The sequence below is a fragment of the Microcaecilia unicolor genome, chromosome 1 (genome assembly GCF_901765095.1).
Source record: "Microcaecilia unicolor chromosome 1, aMicUni1.1, whole genome shotgun sequence".
In the NCBI taxonomy this organism is placed as follows: domain Eukaryota; kingdom Metazoa; phylum Chordata; class Amphibia; order Gymnophiona; family Siphonopidae; genus Microcaecilia; species Microcaecilia unicolor.
In genome coordinates this window covers 193,002,976-193,021,557 of record NC_044031.1, presented here as the reverse complement: position 1 = coordinate 193,021,557, position 18,582 = coordinate 193,002,976, and the positions used below count along the sequence as shown (strand labels likewise).

Here is an 18,582-nt window from a genome sequence, read left to right as displayed (position 1 = left end):
AAAAAAAAAATTCAAGAGGCCTATGCTAAGTGAAAATTCACTCACATGTATGCTGGAAAGTTGAATAATCTGCAGACTCTAGTGTCACCTGGCCTTCCACTGGCTTTTCAAGAAATGATTAAATTTAATCTTGTTGATTGTGGACCGCTTCAGAATTTGTCAGTGTTGAAAATGCAAAGCTGCTGCTTTATTCATCGCTGGATCTAGTGAGGGATGCTTTAGCAATACCCTGGATTAGTTGATGGCTTATGTTTGTCCCCCAATCCCACTCACAGTTCAAAGACTCTGCACAGGTTTCAGCAGAGGGCAGGCATGATTTTCTCAATGCCACACTGGCTTCATCAAAATAGGTTTTCTCAAATGCCTAGTGGTCCACCCACCCAATGTCTCCATTCATCACCCAGAATAAAGGCTGCCACTTTCATTCCACCCTCAAAGCCTTAGCTCTAATAGCACCAAGTCTTCAACACACACATTTAAGATATATTAATTGCAGCAAAGAAATCTCCCAGATGCAAAGAAATCTCCCAGATGTACCTTTTCCGCTTAAGGCATTTTTCATCTTGTGTGGTCACAACCCTGTTCACTGTCTTCATTATTTTAAACAATTTATACCATTTCTATTATCTGGGACCTCAAACTCCTTATCATATTCGGATGGACAACTGGCTTCCAGGTGTTCACTCATTTCTCTACTGAAACCTCTTGTGCCATGAGACCTTAATGTGCTCATTACATCCCTTATGAAGCTGCCATTTAAAATAATGGTTTATCTTAAGTGTGTAGCATAGAAAGCTCTCTTTCTAGTGATGATTATCTTATCTAGTTACTTAATAAGTCTTATGCTCTGTTTCATCATAACAAGGTAGTTCTCTGAATACTGAGTTTTTACTGAATGTGGTAATGCCTTTCTAAGTTAATGAGGAAATAGTACGGCCTACTTGCTGCCTGAAGCTGGAAATGGGCTGTCAACTGCCTCGGCAGAACTGTCCATCAGAAAATCTATGCAGCTGTTTGTCTCCTTTGACCCCCCAACAGAATTGACGTTTTGCTCACCAAAAGAAGCTTAACAAATTAATTGGCTTGGTAAATCTAGTTTTGTTATCTGCAACCTGTGCTCCTTTTTATAAAGTGAAATGTCATGACATCAAAGTTATTGCAGCTTTTCTGCTTTGTTGGATACCATTTGGAGGTCACATCATACATTAACATTGCATTATTGTTTGGATCAGCTCACAGTAAAAACCAGGATGTTTGGTTGAACTGTCAGCCAATTTTTCTGTAATATTGCAACTCACACATTTTTAATGTGTAGGCTGGTTTTGAATAATGGACAATATGTAAGCAGATCAGTTTCCTGTTTTTATGTAAATGGATTCATTTCTGTTTGGGGAAAAGCATTGTTGCTCACCTGTAACGGGTGTTTTCCTGTTGATAGGATTGATCAGGAACACAGTCCCTTCCAACTTCTTGAGCTATGGAACTGAGGAGCTGATGAAACTGCTGTACATAGGAAGGGTTGTACATGTTCAGAACTTTTCACATAGTTCTGTGCTCAGGAAGAACTGTTCTGGCAATTCTGCCCATTTGTGCGTCTTACTCCAAATCTTCTTTGACATATGCCTGATACAGGTGAGCGACCGTGCTTATCCCTAATTTCAAAACTGCAAGCCTATGATTTCTAGCATCTCGTACTTACGAAGATTGATAGGGCACCTGTAGGAACTGGACCCAGATTATACATGCAGCACAATTAGTACTAAATCATCAATCATATGAACACTGCACAGGAGGAAGAAGGAAGTTGCTGGTGGAGGAGAAACAGAGAATCGTTTGCCAAAGCCATTCTACTGGTGTCACTCGGACAAGGAAACCAGAGTTACCAAGGAAGAAGTCACAGAAAACCGTCCTGGGAGAAAGGGTGAAGGAAATCTTGGAAATTCATTTGTTGAGGAAGAGGGAGTTAGAAGGATAGGGGAAAGGTGGTCATAATAGGAAAAAAGGGGGATATGTTGGGGAGAAAGGGGACAAGCAAAAGTGGAAATAAGGGACATTTTGGAAGAGGGTTAAATGTATGGAAGGGGGGGAGGGGAGGTGCTGAGTGAAGTGGTCTTTAAAATTGACATCTAGTCCTGTTAATGATTTTGAAAGTTAAATGGCTAATGAGATTCAATATTTGGAAATCTGTTCTCCAGCTTGGTATATAACATGAGATTTTCAACACTCCGTCTTCTTTGTAGTTGCAATATGCAGAATTCTATCTGCAAATGTATTGAAAATGAAGGTTCCTAGTGATCTACTAGAAATTAAGCCATGTGTTTGCTTCAGTGTTTTTCAGCCAAATTCTCAGCACAGTTAGCCAAGCCAAGTTTTCAGGATTCCCACAATGAATATGCATGGAAATAATCTACTTCCTTTGGAGGCAGTGCAGGCAAATCTTTCATGTTATATTCATTATGGAAGTCCTGAAACCTTGGTTGGCTGTGCTCAGAGGATTGAGTTGAAATCCAGTTCTCTGGTGGAATTGTTCCACTCTAGCCCATACTGTACATTGCTAATCCTAGCTTTGCTGTCTTGCAATTTCATGAGGAATGGTGCTCTGATCTTTTTTTTTTTGGCAGGCAGGCTTAAAAGTTTATGTATTTTGTGTTGGCTGACGCGTGCTTCTGTGTAAAAATATATATATTCATTTAGCTTGTACTAGAGCTGTGACCTGTGCTTGCATTCAGTATTCTCATCCAGACAGTTTGTTTAATCTTAATCCCATGAAATGTTCTTTATGTAGCTCTGAGGTAATATCTTGCTACCTTGGAGCCCCGAGAATTAGAGAAAATGTTCTCTCTGCATAAAGTTACAAGTATTAAGGGCCCTTACGTAATGTTGTTAGCTGGTGGTTCATTAGATAATGTGAAAGACCTGGGCTTAATCCCATCAATAACCCTTGTGACCTGTGACTAGCCACTCCGAACTTCAACACCTCTGACACAGAATCTGATAGTATGCCTAACAAGGGTAGGGACACACCTACTGCGCCTTGACTCATTCATCTTGAGCTTTTATTTATTTATTTATTTTAACAATAAATTTTATTGACATTTGAATTTTGAAAAACAGCAATGTTCATAATCAGAGATATACAACATTAAACCTAAAGAAGTCCTTTGTGTCTTTCCCCATCACCATACCCCCTATGCTTCCCATTATGTAAAACCAGACACCCTTTATAACACCTCTTACCAAACTACCCCCTACCCTCCCCATCTACTGCATCTTTACCCAGTAATCGGTCCAGATGTACCCATTCCTCAATTATATTGCCCCAAACGGTGTTTAGTTAATTTTTCCAGCTCCCCCAACAACTCAAGTTTGGAACACCAATTTACTAATGTTTGGTCCAGTGCTCCGCTTCCAGTGAGCAGCAATAACCATTTTTGCCGCTGCCAGACAAAGTCTTTTGAGTCGGTGTTGCCATTTCAATCCTCTACGATTGCCCTATCCAAGCAGGCACTGCTTGGGGTCACACGGGAACAGGATTTTCAGGTTTTTCGATAAACATTGTGTGACTCCCTGCCAATACTCCTGCAGGCATTCACAAGACCACCAGATGTGGTAAAAAGTTCTCGTGACTTTCCCCACACCTCCAACAAATGTCTGTAGTCCCAGGATACATAGCTTTGAGCCTGGCTGGAGTATAATACCATCTACTTAGAACTTTGAATGCAGTTTCTTTAATCAAAACACATATAGAAGCTTTCTTCACCTCCAGACACGTCCTTTTGCACCATAAGCTCACCCCCCCAAATCCTCCTCCCATGCCTTCATATAGGGGTGTTTAACAAAGGCCGTCCCCCCTAAGAAACCGATATACATGGGTGATATTGCCCCTGAGTTTCCCAATGGAGACCCATAGATTTTCAAAATGCTCAGTTTCATCAGGATCCTCTCTCAGCCAACCCTGGCTAGAGATGTAATGCTTAACCTGCAAGTATGGGAAGAGGTCCAAGGAGGATAAGCCATGGGACTCCTGCAATTCCTCAGAGGGATGCACCTCCCCCACATCCAAAAAGTCGTGAAACCTGGGTAGGCCATGATGAGACCAATTAACATATGTGGCCTGCCTAAGACCAATCAAAAAACCTGGCTCATGGGTAATATTCGCCAACGACGAGGGTGCCCGAGTGCCCCTCAGTCTGTATTTCAAAAAACCCCACAATGATGGTAGGTGTGACATAAACGGGTTAGATGCCATTTGCTTGTAAGCTTTTTTTTAGTAAGGGAGGCCCAGAGTGCTGCGTCCAAAGAGTATTGTTGCTCCAGTGTGGCTGTAGGGGACTGTTCCCCCTGGCTCCAGCAAACTTCAGTTGAACTGCCCAGTAATACCACACTAGATTAGGCATTCCCCTTCCACCGACCCCCACATCACTGTCTCAGCCAATCTTGGAGGGTGCCCACCCCACACAAATCTAGAGATTTCAGACTGTAAACTCGTTCATTCTATTTGTGGCACCGATAAGGGAAGTGTTTGAAACAAAAACAGTAAACGAGGCAATAGGTTCATTTTGCGTGCCAAAATCCGACCCCACCAAGATAGCCACCCATCTTTCCAGTTGCTCAAGTCTCTCCGCAATTGTCGAAACAATGGAGTGTAGTTCAGGGCATAGAGCTTAGAGATCTCCCTGGGGATCTGAATTCCCAAATAGCGGAAGCTTGTCCGCGCCCTACGAAAGACAAAAGATGGTAATATCTCCTTCTCCTGACTTTCAGAAAGGGTAACATCCATGAATTCGGATTTATCGTAGTTAACCTTGAATCCTGACAACTTCCCAAAACTGCTAAGTTCTCTCACAATTACAGGTAGAGTTAATTGGGGTGCCTTAACATAGAATAAAATGTCATCTGCAGAGAGGGCTATTTTATGCTCCACTTCCCCGATCTTGATCCCTTTAATGTCTGTCAACGACTGAACCCATTGGGCAAAGGGTTCTATAGGTAGTGCAAATAATAGAGGAGAGAGCGGGCACCCCTGCCTAGTACCCCGCATAAAGGGGAATGTTGGTGAGTAACCCCCATTCACTTAAACACAAGCAACAGGGGCTTCATAAAGACTCTTCAACCATCCAATAAGTTTGGGGCCAAATCCCATAACACTCTTTAAGAAAGCTTACCCGACTGACACTCAAAACCTCCCACAAGTAAGGCCATTCCACCCTGTCTTGCCAACATTATTTCCCCGTCCTAATGCACACCCTAGTGAAAGCAGCTTGCACACCTTGGACTGCAAGAGAGCATTGGCCTTTTACATGGAGCTGACGAAGCCCTTCAGACAGTCCGCCCAGTTTGTTGCTTTTGATCCCAACAGGAGGGGGAGTCACCATTGGAAAACGCACAATCTCCAATTGGCTAGCAGATTGCATATCCTTCACTTATGCCCATGTCCTATTGTGGATTAAAAACTGGTTGAAGGATAGGGAACAGAGAGTGGGGTTAAATGGGCAGTATTCACAATGGAGAAGGGTAGTTAGTGGGGTTCCTCAGGGGTCTGTGCTAGGACCGCTGCTTTTAAATATATGTATAAATGCTTTAGAGATGGGAGTAACTAGCGAGGTAATTAAATTTGCTGATGACACAAAGTTATTCAAAGTCGTTAAATCGCGACAGGATTGTGAAAAATTACAAGAGGACCTTACAAGACTGGGAGACTGGGCGGCTAAATGGCAGATGACGTTTAATGTGAGCAAGTGCAAGGTGATGCATGTGGGAAAAAAGAACCCGAATTATAGCTACGTCATGCAAGGTTCCACGTTAGGAGTTACGGACCAAGAAAGGGATCTGGGTGTTGCTGTCGATAATACACTGAAACCTTCTGCTCAGTGTGCTGCTGCGGCTAGGAAAGCGAATAGAATGTTGGGTATTATTAGGAAAGATATGGAAAACAGGTGTGAGGATGTTATAATGCCGTTATATCGCTCCATGGTGCGACTGCACCTTGAGTATTGTGTTCAATTCTGGTCGCCGCATCTCAAGAAAGATATAGCAGAATTTGAAAAGGTGCAGCGAAGGGCGACTAAAATGATAGCGGGGATGGGACGACTTCCCTATGAAGAAAAACTAAGGAGGCTAGGGCTTTTCAGCTTGGAGAAGAGACGGCTGAGGGGAGACATGATAGAGGTATATAAAATAATGAGTGGTGTGGAACAGGTCTGTTCACGCTTTCCAAAAATACTAGGACTAGGGGGCATGCGATGAAAATACAGTGTAGTAAATTTAAAACAAATCGGAGAAAATGTTTCTTCACCCAACGTGTAATTAAACTCTGGAATTCGTTGCCGGAGAAAGTGGTGAAGGCGGTTAGCTTGGCAGAGTTTAAAAAGGGGTTGGACGGTTTCCTAAAGGATAAGTCCATAAACCACTACTAAACAGACTTGGAAAAATCACAATTCCAGGAATATCATGTATAGAACGTTTGTACGTTTGGGAAGCTTGCCAGGTGCCCTTGGCCTGGATTGGCCGCTGTCGTGGACTGGATGCTGGGCTCGATGGACCCTTGGTCTTTTCCCAGTATGGTATTACTTATGTACTTATGCCCAAGCTGGACTGGCTTTGGAGGGCCATGTCACGGCTCATAATAGCTGCACTCTCAGCTGTCTGTATATAATTGTCAGGTCAATCTCCATTATGTTCTTGCCGTTGCGAGGCCGAGTTGACCAATATTTATTGTTTTGGGTGAGCCTGGATGCTAGGGATAACCCACATCTAATATAATAAAACGCACCGTGAACGTTCTAATGAGGACAACGTTCTGTGAAGCCCTGAAGCCCTGAAGCCATGCCCTGAAGCCATCTGACGTCACTGAAGCTGTAGGGTTCGTGGATTCGTGGTGTGAAGCCTTCAAGCCAGCCAGCCGTCTCTGCCCCGCCCTCGCGAAAAAAACAAACAAATCGGGAAGCGAAACGTCAGGGAAGGAGGCGGCGCTCCCGACGTCTAGCCTTCCCTTCGCTGTGTTCCGCCTTCAAAATAAGGCGGAACACAGCGAAGGGAAAGCTAGACGTCGGGAGCGCCGCCTCCTTCCCTGACGCTTCGCTGCACGAACCGCCACGGAGGTAAAGTTAAAAAGAATAATAAAAAAAAAAAAAGGGATGCATGGATGCGAGGCATGGATGCGAAGGCGGGGGGGGGGGGGGGGGGAGAAGAGGGCGGGCCAGGCTGGGACATGGGAGAGAGAGTAGCATGGATGCGAGGGGGGGGGGTCATGGAAGGGCGAGAGGGGACTTGCTGGAAAAGGATGAATGGAGGCGGCAGGGGACAGAGGAGCATGGATGGGTATGGATTAGGAGGACAGGGCACAGGGAGAGAGGGGAATTACTGGAAATGGATGAATGGAGGGGGCAGGGGACAGAGGAGCATGGATGGGCATGGATTGGGAGGGCAGGACTCAGGGAGAGAGGGAAATTGCTGGATAGGGAAAAATGGAGGGGCCAGGTGACAGATGAGCATGGATTGGAAGGGCAGGACTCAGGGAGAGGGGAATTGCTGGATAGGGATGAATGGAGGGGACAGATGGGCATGGATGGATATGGATTGCAGAGCAGGCCTCAGGCAGAGAGGGGAAATGCTGGATAGGGAAAAATGGAGGGGCCAGGTGACAGAGGAGCATGGATGGGCATGGATTGGAAGGGCAGGACTCAGGGAGAGGGGAATTGCTGGATAGGGATGAATGGAGGGGACAGATGGGCATGGATGGATATGGATTGCAGAGCAGGCCTCAGGCAGAGAGGGGAAATGCTGGATAGGGAAAAATGGAGGGGCCAGGTGACAGAGGAGCATGGATGGGCATGGATTGGAAGGGCAGGACTCAGGGAGAGGGGAATTGCTGGATAGGGATGAATGGAGGGGACAGATGGGCATGGATGGATATGGATTGCAGAGCAGGCCTCAGGCAGAGAGGGGAAATGCTGGATAGGGAAAAATGGAGGGGCCAGGTGACAGAGGAGCATGGATGGGCATGGATTGGAAGGGCAGAACTCAGGGAGAGGGGAATTGCTGCATAGGGATGAATGGAGGGGACAGATGGGCATGGATGGATATGGATTGCAGAGCAGGCCTCAGGCAGAGAGGGGAAATGCTAGATAGGGAAAAATGGAGGGCCCAGGTGACAGATGAGCATGGATGGGCATGGATTGGAAGGGCAGGAGTCAGGGAGAGGGGAATTGCTGGATAGGGATGAATGGAGGGGACAGATGGGCATGGATGGATATGGATTGCAGAGCAGGCCTCAGGCAGAGAGGGGAAATGCTGGATAGGGAAAAATGGAGGGGCCAGGTGACAGAGGAGCATGGATTGGAAGGGCAGGACTCAGGGAGAGGGGAATTGCTGCATAGGGATGAATGGAGGGGACAGATGGGCATGGATGGATATGGATTGCAGAGCAGGCCTCAGGCAGAGAGGGGAAATGCTGGATAGGGAAAAATGGAGGGGCCAGGTGACAGAGGAGCATGGATGGGCATGGATTGGAAGGGCAGGACTCAGGGAGAGGGGAATTGCTGGATAGGGATGAATGGAGGGGACAGATGGGCATGGATGGATATGGATTGCAGAGCAGGCCTCAGGCAGAGAGGGGAAATGCTGGATAGGGAAAAATGGAGGGGCCAGGTGACAGAGGAGCATGGATGGGCATGGATTGGAAGGGCAGAACTCAGGGAGAGGGGAATTGCTGCATAGGGATGAATGGAGGGGACAGATGGGCATGGAGGGATATGGATTGCAGAGCAGGCCTCAGGCAGAGAGGGGAAATGCTAGATAGGGAAAAATGGAGGGCCCAGGTGACAGATGAGCATGGATGGGCATGGATTGGAAGGGCAGGAGTCAGGGAGAGGGGAATTGCTGGATAGGGATGAATGGAGGGGACAGATGGGCATGGATGGATATGGATTGCAGAGCAGGCCTCAGGCAGAGAGGGGAAATGCTGGATAGGGAAAAATGGAGGGGCCAGGTGACAGAGGAGCATGGATTGGAAGGGCAGGACTCAGGGAGAGGGGAATTGCTGCATAGGGATGAATGGAGGGGACAGATGGGCATGGATGGATATGGATTGCAGGGCAGGCCTCAGGCAGAGAGGGGAAATGCTGGATAGGGATGAATGGAGGGGGCAGGTGACAGACAAACATGGATGGCCATGGATTGGGAGGGCAGGGCTCAGGGACAGAGGGGAATTGCTGGAAAAGGATGAATGGAGGGGGCAGGGGACAGATGGCCATGGATTGGGAGGGCACGGCTCACACTCTCTCTCTCATATACAATGTCTTTCTGACTCTCACTCTCACACACTCTGTCTCACACTGTATCACATTCACTCTCTATGTGCCACACAGTCACTCACACACTCGCTTGGTGTCATACACTCACTCTCACAGAGAATCTGTGTCTCACACACACTCTCTCTCTTGCCCACACACACACACTCTCTCTCACACTGTGTCTCACATACACACTTGCACACACTCTCATTCTCACACACACTCTCTCACAAACACACTCACACCCAGACTCACTCTCTCTCTCACACACTCACACTTTCACTCTGACTCTCAAACAGTCACTCTCACATACACTCTCCCAAACATACACACTCCAAGGAAAACCTTGCTAGCGCCCGTTTCATTTGTGTCAGAAACGGGCCTTTTTTTACTAGTGTGAGAATAATGCAGCCTGCTTGTCTTCGGAGAAAGCGAAGCTACTTACCTGTGGCAGGTATTCTCAGAGGACAGCAGGCTGATTATTCTCACAATCCCACCCACCTCCCCTTGGAGTTATTTATACTTTGACTTAATTGAGATTCGCGCGGTGGGTGGGAAGTCAGTCCGTGCATGTTTGTTTTTTTTGTCTTTGCTATGGCAAAATGCCTGTTCCCGGGCCGAAGCAGATGTCGACCCATGTGTGAGCATAATCAGCCTGCTGTCCTCGGAAAATACCTGCTACAGTTAAGTATCTTCGCTTTCTCTGTGGACATCAGGATAATGCAGACATACTTTCCCACCTTCCTTCACCTCAAAAGGAAGAAAGGGCAACATAAACACTTTTGTAAATAAGTGAAGCCACGCAAGAACAAGTAGCATTTGTCACCAAATTTAGACTTTCATTTTTATTTCTTGACTGATTTGCTTCTGATGCCTTGTGCTCACTATTCATTCATTGGAAGAGATGCATGATGTCAGCAAGGTGGGAATGTGACCTATGTACTCTGTTGGCTAAGCTTTTCAACTATTAAGCCTCAGAGGAGGCTGTGTCTGCTTTATCCTGATATCCATAGAAAGCCCTGTTACAGGTAAGCAACTTTTTCTTTCTGTAGATAAGAGAAGTCTGCTGCACTATCCCACACATCTCCATCAGAGTTGATAAGCTATAGAGCAACTGAAGTGCCTCTGCAGGGCTGTGGCGTAGCCAGAAGTCAATTTTTGGGTGGGCCAACAGGTTGGATGGGTGGGCACTAGACAGTGGTGTGCTGGTAAATGTTTAACAGACTCTCTCCCCGGTCCACCTCTGCACCCCCCCATCCACCTGTGCACCTCCCCTCAAAATTGCAGAGCTGGCTATAGCCGGGGAGAGAGCCTGGGGGGGGCGGGGGGGGGGGGGGGGCAATGCATTGCTGTCTCCAGGAAAAAAAAATTAAATGATCCCAGGTTCCAATTTAATTCATGTGTAATGTGGGATAAAATGCCATAAATAAGTAAATAAATATAAACTTTTAATGTTGAGCACCTGATTCTCAAAGTGGACATATTCCAAACACTATAATGAAAATAAAATGATTTTTTTCTACCTTTGTTGTCTGGTGACTGTTTTTCTGATCATGCTGACCCAGTATCCGATTCTGCTGCTATCTGTCCTCTTAACTCCGTTTCCAGGGCTTCCTTTCCATTTATTTCTTTACTTTCCTCCTTTCTTCTTCATTTCTTGCTCTATATCCATAAGTAAAAGCTGGGTCCTCTGCAGACTTGACTGTCTAGTGGATCCAGCTTCTGCCTATTTTCTTCATCCATGTGCAGTTTTTCTCCTCTCTTCCTTTTGCCTCATCTCATCTCCTTCCTCATTCTTCCATCCCCTCCATCCATGTCCAGCATTTCTTCTCTCTCCCTTCCCTCTCTTCCATCCATGTCCAGCAACCCTCCTCTCCCCTGTCCTTCCCTCCATCCATGTCCAGCAACCCTCCTCTCCCCTTCCCTCCATCCAGCAACCCTCCTCTCCCCTTCTTCCACCATGTCCAGCAACCCTCCTCTCCCCTTCTTCCACCATGTCCAGCAACCCTCCTCTCCCCTTCCCTCCATCCAGCAACCCTCCTCTCCCCTTCTTCCACCATGTCCAGCAACCCTCCTCTCCCCTTCCCTCCATCCAGCAACCCTCCTCTCCCCTTCTTCCACCATGTCCAGCAACCCTCCTCTCCCCTTCCCTCCATCCAGCAACCCTCCTCTCCCCTTCTTCCACCATGTCCAGCAACCCTCCTCTCCCCTTCCCTCCATCCAGCAACCCTCCTCTCCCCTTCTTCCACCATGTCCAGCAACCCTCCTCTCCCCTTCCCTCCATCCAGCAACCCTCCTCTCCCCTTCTTCCACCATGTCCAGCAACCCTCCTCTCCCCATCCCTCCATCCAGCAACCCTCCTCTCCCCTTCTTCCACCATGTCCAGCAACCCTCCTCTCCTGTCTGCCCTGTTTCCTTCCTTCCTGCCCCCCCCCCCCCCGTACCTTTAAATATTACAGTTTTGCTGGAGTCGCGGGCAGCCGGCATTGAAGACATCGGCAGGCTTACGCCGGTTCCAGCAGCCTTCCCTCTTCCCTCGTTGCAAGTCGGATGATGGCTCCGCCCTCGTAGATACAGGAAATACGTCAGAAGAGGGCGGAGCCATCATCCGACTTGCAACGAGGGAAGAGGGAAGGCTGCTGGAACCGCCGTAAGCCTGCCGATGTCTTCAATGCCGGCTGCCCGCGACTCCAGCAAAACTGTAATATTTAAAGGTGCGGCGGGGGGGCGGGGCAGTGGCGGGCTGGGGAGGCAGATGCGGGATCGGAGCTCAGCCTGCTCCCTCCGCTCCGCTGCCTCCACTGCTGGGTGGGCCTGAACCAAAACTAGGTGGGCCTGGGCCCACCCAGGCCCACCCGTGGCTACGCCCCTGCTGCAGGGGCATGGTATATGTGTGCTCAAACCCTTTAGCTCTTTCTGAGCTCCGAGAGCTACTCTGTCCAAGTACTTTTCTGATGTCATCCAGTTATGTGATTGTTTTGTCTTGATGTCTGCAGAGCACACCTGTTAGAGATAAGCAGATTGGCTCATTTTGTAAACATTGGATTCTAATGGAAGTAAAAGCTTGAAAAATGAAATTGTGTTCTGTATATGTGTGAAATGAGTTTCATTTACAATAATGGGGGCAAAGATTTTTGTGTGTTAAATCCATTTTTTGTTTCCTGTTTTCTAGTAATTCTTCTTCACCAAATCATCAAGGAGATTCAATTCCTCAAGATGCTGTTGATGTGAGTATTTTACTATTTTATTAAAAGAAACTAATTTCAAATGTTTTTGCATCACATTGTCCTTAGGTCAGTTTTTATAATCTGAGCTGGTAGTTTCTTGCGCTGTGACAAGGGCAGCAAAGTCCAGCTGTTGCTGTGGAGTTGCCCAATCCGTGTGGAATTGAAACAACTGTGCAGAGTGAGTGGATGGGGGCACCAAATGTCATTGCTCCCTTCGTGATCCCATGTTCACTATCCTGACCATATTTTGATCCATTCTGGCAAGAGAAGGGAGAAGTATGGTGCCTCAGGTTGTCATCTAGTGTCAGGTTGACTCATCTTTGAAACTGATACTAGTTTTGTGGCCTGCACAATTCAAAGCCCAAGTTTGAATTCAAGTGGTAGAGCAGTGTTAGAGGAGGTGGGAAGTAGAGAATGGAGGTGAGAAAAAAAAGGATCAGCTTTGAAGAGGGGCAGAAAGGTGAGAAGGCTTGGGAAGGGGTTGGTGGTGGATGGTGGGATGTGGGATTGGCTGTGGGTAAAAAAAGGTCCTGGGGGAAGGAGGGGAGAGTTAGGAAATGTGAGGACAAAAACCAGAGGGAGAGGCTGGGAATGTGAAGAGCAGGGGATTTCTTTCCCCTTGTCCCATAGCACCTAAATGCCACCAGTGCTCAGCAGGACCCTCCAAGATCTAAGGAGTTAACCCTAAGCAGTAGGTTAACTCCTTAGATCTTGGAGGGTCCTGCTGAGCACTGCTCAGACCCCACTTGCATTTACCTATGTGCCCTCTACATTGGCAACTACCCACCCTGCACCTGGGTTCCTGCTTGCTACTGGGTGAGTTCCTGCTCAACATGTTACTCTCTGGTGTGTTCTTGGGACACTAAAACCCTCACATAACCAAAGGCTGGTATAGTTCCTAGAAATTTACTTGTTTACAAAATATGAAAAAGTAAAAATACTGAGATCACTAACCAGACAGAAGCCGATACTTAGCTGTGTGAAGAACATGTGATTTGAAACATCTAACAGTTTGAACTTATATTCATATTCATCACTTATCTGTTTACTCAGTGCCAGACGTTAGTACTTGTATATTGTGAAACATTTATGCTGGACTTTATGTTTAACCGAATGAAACAGCCAATATGCACAATATACAAAGAATTGCAACCATAACAAGCTGAATAAGCTGATTAGGAACAAGATAATAGTGTTATCAAAGTTTTACTAATTTTCTCCCCACCCTACCCAATCCTATACCCCATCCCACCCTCAAGGATTTAACTTGTAGTCCAACTATCTTTAATGATGAAGAGTACAAAATATCATCTGGAGTCCAGTATGAACAAGCTACAGTCCCCTTAACTTAGCTCTCCACTAATATGTCTAGCACTTTTACCAATCAAGCATTTTAATAGTTCCTACCCCCCCTTCCCCTTCACAAAACACCCCTCCCCACTTTATGCTGGACTTTTTAAGTTATGTCCGCTATCTATATGTGTGAGCTACCAAGACCTATTTACTTAGGGGCTGAATATAGCCACTTGTGTTAAATTACACTAGCCCTTGAGACTCCCCAAATACCTCCTCATTTTCATATAGATAATTTCTGATTAAAAATATTACTTAAAGCACTTAATCAGGTGGCACCACACCAACTACATTAATGCTTTTGAAACAGTGAACAAAAAATAAGATTTAATTTAGCAATCAGGTAAAATAACAAGGAATATATATATAAGAAAAAAAACTATAAAAGTTTCATGGACAGATATAGTCATCCATCTTTGGGTGACACCAACATTGCTGCATTACTGGAGGACTGGAATTCAACATTGTGGATCTGTAAGTCAAAGCTTACTGCACATATGCTGGAGTTTCTACTCTGCTCCTGTCGCCAGTCACCATTCTGTTTGTGTGCTGTGTCCACACAAACAGCTGTCCCCCCAAAAAAGTAATTATGGAAGTGCTATTCTATAAACTACCATGCTATTTTAGGTTCCCCCTTAAAAAAAAACCCCTTTTGAATAAAAGATAGAGGGTGTCTTTTCTTACATACTGCCAGGCTGACCCTCATAAGAACATAAGAAATCCATGCTGAGTCAGCCCAAAATCCATTAATCAACTGATTTCCAGGGATGGGTAGTGGGTCTTCCAAGTCTACTTGGCAATAATTTTGTATGAATTTTTCTCCTGTTGCTTGTCCAGACCTCTTGAGAATCTTGCGGTGTTAGTTGTCTTGACCACCTTCTCTAGCAACAGGTTATTATTATTTATTACATTTGTACCCCGCGCTTTCCCACATATTGCAGGTTCAATGCGGCTTACATAGTAAATACAGTTACAAAGTCTAGATGAGAATCTTACAAGTTGTAGTAAACGTAGTAATTGTGAGGTTTTGAGGAAATGTGAGTTAAAAATTAGAGGCAAGCAAAGATAGAAAATCAAAAGGAAAAGAGATAGGGAAGGGTAAAAAATAGGAAGGATGGTAAGGAAAGATAAAGGGAAGTGCATGAGTAGAATTGGGAGATAAAGTCAGAGGTATAACAGTCCTCAGGACCAGGATCAAGTGGATAAGTTTAAGTACAGTCAGTCGGGTAAGCTTTCTTAAAGAGGTGGGTCTTCAACATTTTCCTGAAGGGTAAATGGTCGTTGATTTTTCGGATGGATCTAGGCAGAGCGTTCCAAAGCTGGCTGCCCAAGAAGGAGAAACTGGATGCATAGGAGGTCTTATATTTAATACCTTTGCAGTTTGGGAGGTGTAAATTGAGGTGGGTACGAGATGACAATGTTCTATTTCTGGCTTGGAGGTCGATGAGGTTGTTCATGTAGTTAGGGGATTCTCCATATATGATCTTATGAATCATAGTGAGGGCTTTAAAATGTATTCTTCCTCTAATGGGAAGCCAATGAAGCTTCACTCGAAGAGGTAACATAGTAACATAGTAGATGACGGCAGAAAAAGACCTTCATGGTCCAAACAGTCTGCCCAACAAGATAAATTCATATGTGTATACCTTACCTTGATTTGTACCTGTCTTTTCCAGGGTACAGACCTTATAAGTCTGCCCAGCAGGATTCCCCACCTCCCAACCACCAGTCCCGCCTCCCATTACCGGCTCTGGCACAGACCGTATAAGTCTGCCCTCCACTATACTCGCCTCCCAACCACCAACCCCTCTTCCCCCCACCTGCTCCGCCTCCCAATTTCGGCTAAGCTTCTGAGGATCCATTCCTTCTGCATAGGATTCCTTTATGTATATCCCACGCATGTTTGAATTCCGTTACCGTTTTCATCTCCACCACCTCCCGCGGGAGGGCATTCCAAGCATCCACCACCCTCTCTGTGAAAAAATACTTCCTGACATCTTTCCTGAGTCTGCCCCCCTTCAATCTCATTTCATGTCCTCTCGTTCTACCGCCTACCCATCTCCAGAAAAGATTTGTTTGCGGATTAATACCTTTCAAATATTTGAACGTCTGTATCATATCACCCCTGTTCCTCCTTTCCTTCAGGGTATACACGTTCAGGTCAGCAAGTCTCTCTTCATATGTCTTGGAACGCAAATGCCATAGGAGTGGCCTAGTGGTAAGGGTGGTGGACTTTGGTCCTGGGGAACTGAGGAACTGAGTTCAATTCCCGGCACAGGCAGCTCCTTGTGACTCTGGGCAAGTCACTTAACCCTCCATTGCCCCATGTAAGCCGCATTGAGCCTGCCATGAGTGGGGAAAGCGCGGGGTACAAATGTAATAAATAAATAAATACCATTCTCTTAGCTTTTCTTTGCACCGCTTCTATTTTTTTAACATCCTTCGCAAGGTACGGCCTCCAAAACTGAACACAATACGTTAGGTGGGGCCTCACCAACGACTTGTAGAGGGGCATCAACACTTCCTTTCTTCTGCTGATCACACCTCTCTCTATACAGCCTAGCAACCTTCTCGCTACGCCTTATCACACTTTCATCACCTTCAGATCCTCGGATACTATCACTCCAAGATCCCTCTCCCCCTCAGTACCTATCAGACTCTCACCGCCTAACACATAAGTCTCTCGTGGATTTCTACTCCCTAAGTGCATCACTTTGCATTTCTTTGCATTGAATTTTAATTGCCAAACCTTAGACCATTCTGCTAGCTTCCTCAGATCCTTTTTCATGCTTTCCAGTCCCTCCCGGGTGTCCACTCTGTTGCAAATCTTAGTATCATCCGCAAATAGGCAAACTTTACCTTCTAACCCTTCGGCAATGTCACTCACAAATATATTGAACAGAATCGGCCCCAGCACCGATCCCTGAGGCACTCCACTACTCACCTTTCCCTCCTCCGAGCGAACTCCATTTACCACCACCCTCTGTCGTCTGTCCGTCAACCAGTTCCTAATCCAGTTCACCACTTCGAGACCTATCTTCAGCCCATCGAGTTTATTTAAGAGCCTCCTGTGGGGAACCGTGTCAAAAGCTAAGTAGATTACGTCTATAGCACATCCTTGATTCAATTCTCCAGTTACCCAATCAAAGAATTCAATGAGATTTGTTTGGCACGATTTCCCTCTGGTAAAACCATGTTGTCTCGGATCTTGCAACTTATTGGCTTCCAGGAAATTCACTATCCTTTCTTTCAGAATCGCTTCCATTACTTTTCCAATAACTGAAGTGAGGCTTACCGGCCTGTAGTTTCCAGCTTCTTCCCTATCACCACTTTTGTGAAGAGGGACCACATCCGCCGTTCTCCAATCCCTCGGAACCTCTCCCGTCTCCAAGGATTTATTAAACAAATCTTTAAGAGGACCCGCCAGAACCTCTCTGAGCTCCCTCAATATTCTGGGGTGGATCCCGTCCGGTTCCATGGCTTTGTCCACCTTTAGCTTTCCAAGTTGTTGATATACACTCTCTTCCGTGAACAGTGCTCTATCCACTCCATTTTCAGGTGTACTTTTGCCAGTCCCTTGTGGTCCTTCTTGTGGGATTATTTGTAGTAAATAATTAGCAGATTTTAGTACACACAGCTTCAGCTTTAGAAATGTTAATTTCTTTCTTCATCTCTCTCTCATTCACCCCTGAATAATTCACTGCTGAGTCACTTTAAAGTTGAAGTAACAAAACATCTGTTTACTCACAGTTTGTAGTTAGATTATAATCAGACAGGCTTATATATACATATTACTATACATTTGTATTATCAGCTCTTTCCATGTGCTTAGATGGTAATGGATGCTCACACCACCATAGATCCTCTCAGGTTAGGAGAGATCATGAGCTCCATGTGCTCCATGTGCTGCATGTGCTGCATCTACTGTGTCTGACCCCCACAGGAAGTTACATAGCTGTGTGACCTCTCTAAGTAATTCACATCAGAGGTCACAGAGTAATCACAGAGAAATAATAGGTGACAGGCAATGCATGTAAAATACAATTACATTCCAACAAACCCCTTCTCATGCATAACTGTCATGCAATTATTTATTCATACAAAGTCCAAGCTTTATACGCAGATTCACAAAATGTTCTCTGGGTAACGGTTTGGTCATGATGTCAGCTGTCATCTCACTGGTGTGACAATAGTGTAGACTGATGACCCCTTCTTTCACCAACTCTCGCACGTTGTGGTATTTCGTTGCGATGTGCTTGGTGCGTGACTGAACCTTGTCATTCTGTGACAGTCGGATGCAGCTCTGATTATCTTCCATTATCTGGATTGGTCTCTTTTCAGCTATTCCGAAATCCAGCAAAAGTTTTTCAATCCACATCAGTTCTCTGCACGCTTCCGATACAGCCACGTATTCAGCTTCTGTAGAAGACAAACTCACAATACTTTGTTTATGACTGGCCCATGAAATTTGTACATTTCCATACATAAACACATATCCACTTGTGGATTTATAATTAGAATGATCCCCTGCCCAATCTGAATCACAGTAACATATTAGTTTTGGATTACTATTGGCTGAAACCTTTAATTTACAATCAATGGTACCCTTTAAATACCTTACCATCCTTTTAACTGCAGTCCAATCTGATTTGGTAGGTGAGCTGACCCTTCTGCTCAAAATTCCTACTGCATTTGCTATATCAGCCCTG

At 45.7% G+C, this 18,582-nt stretch overlaps 1 protein-coding gene across 11 annotated transcripts in view; it reads left to right on the top strand.

The window, feature by feature from the left end:
- The window catches only part of UBP1 (upstream binding protein 1), a 330,162-nt gene that overhangs the window by 218,048 nt on the left and 93,532 nt on the right, over nucleotides 1–18,582 (top strand). For all 11 annotated transcript variants that reach the window (XR_003942186.1, XR_003942191.1, XM_030203410.1 and 8 more), the window contains one exon: nucleotides 12,466–12,520. Coding sequence is in view for 9 of the 11 variants with exons in the window: in XM_030203410.1 (XP_030059270.1) it covers nucleotides 12,466–12,520 (55 nt within the window). In the remaining 2 variants the exon portion in view is untranslated. The remainder of the gene's footprint in view (nucleotides 1–12,465; nucleotides 12,521–18,582) is intronic.